This window comes from Zingiber officinale, chromosome 7B, assembly GCF_018446385.1.
Source record: "Zingiber officinale cultivar Zhangliang chromosome 7B, Zo_v1.1, whole genome shotgun sequence".
Lineage (NCBI taxonomy): Eukaryota > Viridiplantae > Streptophyta > Magnoliopsida > Zingiberales > Zingiberaceae > Zingiber > Zingiber officinale.
The window spans coordinates 102939970-102948492 of record NC_055999.1 but is presented as its reverse complement, the minus strand read 5'-3'; the positions used below and the strand labels follow the sequence as shown (position 1 = coordinate 102948492).

Here is an 8523-nt window from a genome sequence, read left to right as displayed (position 1 = left end):
TCTAAAGTTTAAAATATGAAAAATGAGTATGGAAAAATTTATGAAAATTTCAAAAGTACAATATATAATCTCATTTGATATATATGAATTACATTCGAAGTCTTTAGCTTCAATTGAAATTACTTCAAAGGTGTTTAATAAAAAGTGTTAAACAACAGTCAACAAGCTTGCTAGTCATAACTCATATTAGGCCATCTCAAGATTTCATATTTAGTACAATATAAATACTATATTGCCAATTTAGTTATCCCATCTCAAATATAATCATATGCATATATATGTAATTTACTAATGCAACTCAGTATGCACCTTCACTCGATCATTCTCCTATCAAATATTCTAGGGTTTAGTGGGTGCCTCCTGCTTCAGTTATATCTTTAGGGACTGCACCATGTTACTTACTTGCATGGCGGCGTCTAGCCATCTCCACAATATCAAATCCAACCTTGGCTCTTCCAAAAACCTCCTCGCCATTGTCGTGAAAAACTCCATCACTCCATGGACGCCACCATCACTCCATGGATTATTCACCTGCACCACCTTCTTCTTCTTCTTCTTCTTCTTCTCCATCATCAGTTGTGGGCATTTGAGAAGATTCAAATACGCTTCCATGTCATGCACGCACATCGGGTAATTCCACACGTCGAAGAAATCCAGCGCCACCTCCACCCCGAAGTGAGTGTAGTACGCGCCGGCGCCGGCGCCCCACGGCAGCTTACTCGCTGAGCCCTCGTTCAGGAACATTCCCGGTAGCTTCGTCACCGGGTCGTTGGCGTTGGCCACCCGCAGCACCTTGAGCCCCAGCTCCTCACACCGCCGTCGGAAGCCGGCGTTCCCCACCCGCGGCCCACCGTAGGAGTAGACCGTCACCAGCACCTGCTCCCCCGCTCTCCGGTTCAACCCCAGTTCCACCAGGTCGTATCCCAGAAGCACCGCCAAGGCGCTCCCCATGCTGTGCCCGGCCAGCGTCACGCTCACCTCTTCCTCCTCCTTGTACTCCCCCATCAGCCGCGACACCTCCGCCAGCAGCTGCTCCCGGCAGCTACCCCCGTTGAACCGGCTGCCGGACTCATCCGACGTGTAGAGGCTCAGGAACCCGGACTCGACCCGGACCTCCGGCCGCGGCTCGGTCGGGTCGAGCCGGGCAGACTCCAGCGCACTCATCAAGTTGGCGAGCCACTCCGCGTGGGTGACCGTCCCGCGGAAGCACACCAGCACGTCGCGGCGGCCGAGACGGCGGACCGCTTGGTCCGAGGCGACCGCCACGTACCCGATCCACCGGCTGCAGCCGGTGGCCGCCGGGGTGGCGTACACGTAACGGGTGACGACGTAGCCGGATTCGGGCAGGCCCACCTCGCGGAGCAGACTCCGCTTGCCGTACATGCAGTTGAGGTAGCGGGCGGACGCCGGGTCGAGGTCGAAGCCTCTGTAACACGCCGCCACCAGCTCGCCGTAACGGACGATCTCGTGGCGGAGGAGCGGACTCAGCGGCTCCACCATCCCGACCCAGTCGCCCTCCCCCTGGATCTCTCGCCACGCCTCGGACAACGACGTCGCCCTCGCTGCAGGCGCCGGAGGCGTGGTAACCGCCACGACCTCCCTCTTAATCCTCGTCGACTTGACGGCGGCCGTCGAAGACGACGCTGATAGTTGAGCAAGAGCCCGCGGTCTGACGCTGGGCGGGGGCGCGAAGGAGGGGGGCGGAAGGCGGGGAGCAGCCATGATGGGGGCGCGAAGATCGGAGAGAGAGATCAGCTTAATTAATTAACGGGCAACGAGGTCTGGAGCTGGTGGGTGAGAAATTATTCAAGTAGATATAGAACCGATTGCCGTGGGGGAAGAGGACAAGACCTTCAAACTTGAGAGAGTGAAAGTTTTAGCCGCAATATAAAGCATTTTTGTTTTTGTTTTTTTAAACGACGTTGTGTTTTTAGTGGTCGGTTAGTTAACTTAGTCAGGACCATGACAAACAACACATCATCATCGTGGATTGTGAAACATGGTCCCATCTTATTTAATAATAATAATAATAATAATAATAATAATAATAAATTATTATTATTATTATTTATATTCGAAAGTCGATGAGATAAAAAATTAAAGATGTGACACTTCTGTTGATCATCTGATTCCGTTCTGACTTGTAACACAGATTACGTCAGTATCGAGACAGGGAAGGGTCCTCGGTGTTGACCATCCAACACTCAAGTCATGTCACCGACAAAAAAGTAGAAGGCGGAACATGAACAGTAGCACCAGTAATGTCGATTGCGTACTTCCGTCGATGCTTGGACCCCCTTTATATAGAGCTCTGGTAGCACGTGCACGTTCCCCAAGGTAAGCATGCTTCCCAAAGCTTCCCCTAAAAAGACTTGTAGTAAAGTGTCCTTGACACAATACCTTAATAGACCAAGTATATCTCTGAAGTGACAGTGGAAGCTTCCGTCGTACAATCTTTTGGTTGATCATGACCAGTGTCAGCGACACTAACTCCCAAAAGGATGTCGAGAGATAACATAGCCAGGTAGTCGCTAGACCGAGTGAGATAGTCGCTCGACCGGGACTTCGCTGTTCCTATGTACCGCCCGCTCGGCCGGGACTTCGTTGCATGTGTCGAGTCTTGTTGCCTGGGCGAGCGGGGTAGCTACTCGGCCCGGCTTCTCCACATCGTCTCCTCCTCCGTCTGGCGTCCAATACTCCATTGAGCGTCGGTAATTTGACACCTCCCCCGTGTCAAAGGCGGGATCAGACCGAAACCTTTTTCCTCCTGGTCGGGGCATGATCGTCCGACCGACCGATGATATCTGAGTGTTGACTTGATCGCCTGATCGGACCGGAACCTTCTCCTCTTGGTCGGGGCATGATCGTCTGATCGACCGATGATATCTAAGTATTAATCACTTTGACTTTGACTTTGACTTTCACCGTGACAATTATCTTTCACGGGGTGGGGCCCTTTCTTACCACCACATAATAATGTCAACTGTTACTTGCAAACACTTATTATAGATTTCTTGAAAAAAAAAACGGTGAAATTAACAGTGAGATAAAAATTGAAAAAAAAAAACGGTGAAATTAACAGTGAGATAAAAAACAAAAACAAGGATGGAGTTTAATTATGTTGATAGAAGCCATTGAAGTTGGTGTTAAACGTGGGACGTAGAATTTTGACGGTGGTGGTCAGTGAGTTCTCCGGCCATTCGCGTCGCTTTCGCTGAATTCTAACCCTCGCCGTCGACAGAGACGTACACGTTAACTTGTGTGTTTGAATTATTGTATCGTCTCTCTATGCTTCATGTTCCTTCACATAAATATTCTTAATTATTTCTCTTTTCTTTATATTTACACAAATATTAATTCATCAACGCAAAGAAAAAACTTTTAACTATATATATATATATATATATATATTTGTTCCTTTCCCTAGCTCAATGCCTCGTTTTGCAAGTGCATGATCAGCTTGCTACACACTTATTTGTCACCCTCCGACGCCAATAATGGTGGATATGTATTGTCCCTGACCTACCCAGCAAGCTAATTGTATGCATGACGATCCACGTCAGAGAAATCGTCTGGACTGTGCTGATTTAATTGATCTCCAAGCCTGCAAGCCATAGATCGATACTGTCAGCGATCTCATCCTCAATCTAAGTCTAAGCTCTGTTTAATTAGGGCAGCCGTGTAATTCATGTGAGCTCTGTTCCACAGTTGACGTGCTTTATTATACGATGATTCATTAATTTCCTATATTTTGATCAGAGGTCGTGAATCGGTAATTGGAAGCTTCATTTCTTGATAGCTAGGCGATCGATGGAGTCCCTTGTAATAACTAGTTTGACCCGTCTGAAAATGTCAACCTTCAAATGCCACGTCCATTATCAAAGCGTTCAAGTTCGATTCCAAAGAAGCCATGCATGCTTCACCTGGTTGACCTATTTAATTAGATCAACCTCGTTGACTTTTTTAAAATGATGACCAAGGTTAATATTCTCGTCTCAAAATCCTACTAATCCGTTCTTAATATGAAGAAGATGACTAACTCATAAAGAAAGTATTTATTTTGATTATATTGAAATTTGAATGATAATATCTCATATCATCTCGAGGGATACTTTTTCAAAATGTATATTGATACGATATATAATGGTAGGGTCTAGTCAAGAGGACATGGTAATCAGAAGTCAAGGATACGCGATAGTCAAAAGTCAAGGGTACGTAACAGTCATAAGTCAAGGAGACGTGACAGTCAGAAGTCAAGGGTACGTAACAGTCATAAGTCAAGGGGACGTGACAGTCAGAAGTCAAGGGGACGTGGTAGTCAGAAGTCAAGAGGATGTGACAGTCAGAGGTCGAGGGGGTGTATCACTCAACAGGAGGGCTATAATTGTTAGAAGCTGCTAACCAGTTAATGCTCGGTCGGGATGTCCAGATCGGGGATTCAGACCGGTTGCTCAGTCGGGATGTCCAGATCGGGAATTCAGACTGGTAGCATAAGGAACAATGAAGGAAGAGCGGGAATTATCTCTACCGGTCGGGTTTTCTTAAGCAGACCCACATATAAGAACCTGGTACACCCGGCTAGAATATGGCGGACTACTCATATATATCCAGGTTAGGCTCATCGACTGTTGGTTGTCAAGAGTCCTTTTGTCCATGCCCGATCAACAAAAATGACAACTGAGTCAGAGAATCGTAACCACTTGTCAGAGAATAACTGCTGCATGTCAGGGTATATTCTAACGGTTTGTGACTCGCTGCTAGCAGAACCTTTCGCCAACCTATAAGAGGACGCCATGCGTCACTCACCACCAGACAAGGTTTGACATCTGACATTCTCTGACACTTGGCAGAAGCCAGAAGTACGCACTGCCATATAAAAAGGGGGGTCGCAGGTACGCTCACTAACTTTTTTCGCATCTATCTTCTACTTTGTTCCTTTTGTGTTTTACTGTGCTTCTGGGGAAAAAGTATCTGACTTGAGCATCGGAGGGCCTGCTCCAGGGACTTTTTCCCGGTGCTTGGTCCCTAACGTGCAGGGTGCTTGTTTGAGTGTGCGCAGAACCCTTGTACTGTTAGAGTGTATACTAAAAGCCTAGTTTTTGTAAACATTTATTTTTGAAATAAAAGAATCACATTGGTCAAATGTCTACATTTATTTGTTAAGTGTAGTTGTTCAATTAATTTATATTGTAAATAACATGGTGTGTGATGTCACACACAGCAGATCATGTTATCAGTTCTTTATAAATTATAAACAGTTGCTCATGACTAAAATGGAAAGGAACAAACCATTGGAATAATCGTAGTGTAATTATGTATTAGTTTATCTTGACTAATAAATTGCACTAGTACACTCTAAGTGTATTGAGTAGGACCATTTTGGGAAAATTCTTTTTATACTGGCTTAATAAAAGAACTAGACCATAGTTATTATGGAAGTGTGTGCTCTTAATCCTAATATAATAACAAACATATATATTTAGTATTTATTACTTTAACTTATCAAAGGATGAGATTTAGCTCGATAAATCAATAGTTCCAATAAGTTGGGAAATGATATTACTTATAGTGTGTGTTGTTGATTATAGAAGGAAACTGTGTCCTAGTAATCTAGGTTGAGAATGCCCCCAAGAGAAGCTCATAAGGATTGTCATGTTACCCCTGCAGGTAGACTTAGTCCGACATGACAATAACGTTGAGTGGTACTACTCTTGGACTAAGACATTAATTAAAGTGAGTTGTCAGTAACTCAATTAAATTAATGGACATTCGATATCTTAAACACAGGGAGACTAACACACTCATGATAAGAAGGAGCCCATAATATAATTTGTGATTGATGCGGTAGTGTAATAATAACTCTCTAGTGGAATGAGTTATTAATTGATGAACTTGAGTTGTGTGTTCGGGGCGAACACGGGATACTTAAGCTCGTCGGAAGGCCAAAACCAATTTCTCCTCTAGGTCCCTGTTGTAGCCTCATTAAAGCCTCAAGTCCATTCATATAAAAGCTCATCTTGGTGTCCAAGAAGGGGGCCGACCCAAGGCTTGGTGACCAAGCCAACGGCCGACCACTATCTCCTCAAAGAGGGCCAACCCTTTGCTTGGTGCCCAAGCAATGAAGGGACGACCACCATAATCTAAATAAGGAGGAGTGTTTTGAATTTTTAAAATCTTCTCTTTGTAGATATCTATAAGTTTTAAAAGAGAGATTTTAAAATATAAAACTTTCCTTATTTGAATTAGGCCACATGTTTTAAAAGAAAGTTTAAAAGTTTTAAAACTTTCATTTTTTAACCATCCTCATGTTTTTAGAAAAAAGGAAGAGAAGTTTTAAATTTGAAACTTTCTATTTTTGTAATCATGTTAAAAAAGGAAATTTTAGAAGAGAAATTTTAAATTTTAAAACTTTCCTTTTTTAACATCCACAATAGGAAAAAGAGTTAGTAAAATTTTATAAGAGGATTTCTTCTTTTATAAAATTATATAATTTTTTTTTTCATGATGATGTAGCCGACCACCCTTGCTTGGTGCCCAAGCAAGGGGCCGACCAATCAATGATTGATCCAATCAATGATTGAATCAATCAAGAGGAAGGAAAAAGAAAAATAAAAGGGGAAAAGGAAAAACAAGAGGAAGATTTTAATTTTTGTAAAAAACTTTTCCTTATTTGCCTTGGGCAAGTAATATAAAAGAAGGGGAGGGGAGGCCTCATGTATGATCAATTCTTATTCTCTTGTTGGAGCTTTTCATTGTGGCCGACCCCTCTCTTCTTTCTTTTCCCTTTGCTCTCTTTTGTTCCTTGGTGGTGGTGGTGGCCGAATACTAGAGAAGGAGGAGGAGCTTTGGGTGATGTTCATCTTGGAGGATCGTCGCCCATACGATGTCCAAGAGGAGGAGAGGAATACTGCAGAAGATCTCGAGGTTATTAACATACAAAGAAGAGGTATAACTAGTAATTATTTTCCACATCATACTAGTTCTTCTTTGTTAGAATTCCAAACACAAGAGGCATATGATTCTAGAGTTTCGGATTTGTTTCGAAGTTGTGTTTTTTGTTTGTTTTTCAAATTTGTGATTTGATTGTTCCTTTTGGTTAAACCTAATGTTATTTTAGGAAATTAAATATTTAATTTCGTTAAAAGGTTTTGTCGAGGCAGTGGTGGATGCTCCCATACCCAAGAAGGTCATGTGCCTCGCCATGTTTGTCCTGGGAACCGATTTCTGAAATAGATATTTAATTGAATATGTAACATAGGTTGATTTGGATCAATAGTGTTAAGTTCTGCTTGCGATCCAAACCTAAACCATTAAGAACAGATAAGTTAAATTTGAAATCAATAATGTTAAGTTCCGTTTGTGACTCCTAATTTAATTTCTAAAGAACATAATATGTTGTTTAGGAAAGGTTCGACACTTGTACAAAATTTTTGTACAGTGGAACCGGTACGATCTTCCTAGGACCAACCAACAATTGATATCAGAGCTAGGGGTTGCCTTTGTGTGTTTTGGTTTTAAGTTAATTATGCACATGTCATACATAATTTAGGCAGGATAATAGTAGGATGTGCTAACTCTTTGGTTACAAGATCCAACTATTATGACTTATAGATGTTGTGTGTGATTGGACCCTTGGACATGTCAAGGACATTATTTTTGTGTGTGCATGATTGTATGTGACTAATACAGCAGGAGCTGTATTAGCCCTAGGATTTTAGAATTTTATTTTCGATCTAGATTACATGTGCATTCCTTCGTGGAATATAGGATCGATATATGTAAAATTCTATTTTTGTCGCAGATCGTATTCTTGTGAGGCGTGGTGCTATTGGAGGACCAGAGGCGCAGCGGAATAAGAAGCAAGATAGATGTGAAGACTGGACCCGATGGCGGTGGCTAAAGATGATAATAGTTAGGGTTAGAGCACACGGAGGACAGTGGTGGAAAATGCCATAATAGTTGGAAAATTAATTTCCAAATTTATTGCTTTTATTTACTATGATGTGTGTGTATGCATGTGATGTATGCTTGCATAGGTTAAAATTCCTCACCTTAAATAACTAAGTGGGAGAGGGCTTTTTAAATAAATTCCATGGTCTCCATTACTGGTTTGTAAGTGATGCAAACAAACTTGCGCGTTGACTTTGAGTGCCTTCGTCCATATCGGATGAGTTTATTTGCGGATCACTAGATCAAACTCCATTTTGGATGACTATAGGAAATTAATCAAGAGCGTGTGGTCTTCCCCATCGGAAGAGGCACAATCTTATTAATGGACTAAGTGTCAAGTAATGGTAAACACTTAGACACGTCTAATAGTATTCACCCCATCAGAGTCACTGCTATTATTTGTGTGACCGAAGGAAAACCAACTATTAATTTTATTTGTCATAAAGTTAGGATGCCAAGAATAAAATTAATGGGTAAAATCTCCTCTTACAAATGTTCGATTTTATATACGTCTACACTATCGTGGCATGCAAAATTCACGGTGATTTGAGGTGTTAGTTAATTTAAATAGTA

General features: G+C 42.4%; 1 protein-coding gene across 1 annotated transcript; it reads right to left on the bottom strand.

Moving 5' to 3' along the window:
* Positions 1 to 369: 369 nt before the first annotated feature.
* Positions 370 to 1722, bottom strand: LOC122004628 (phospholipase A1 EG1, chloroplastic/mitochondrial-like). The gene has a single exon (XM_042559484.1). It carries the CDS (start codon positions 1720 to 1722, stop codon positions 370 to 372), a length of 1353 nt encoding a protein of 450 aa, XP_042415418.1.
* Positions 1723 to 8523: the final 6801 nt, after the last annotated feature.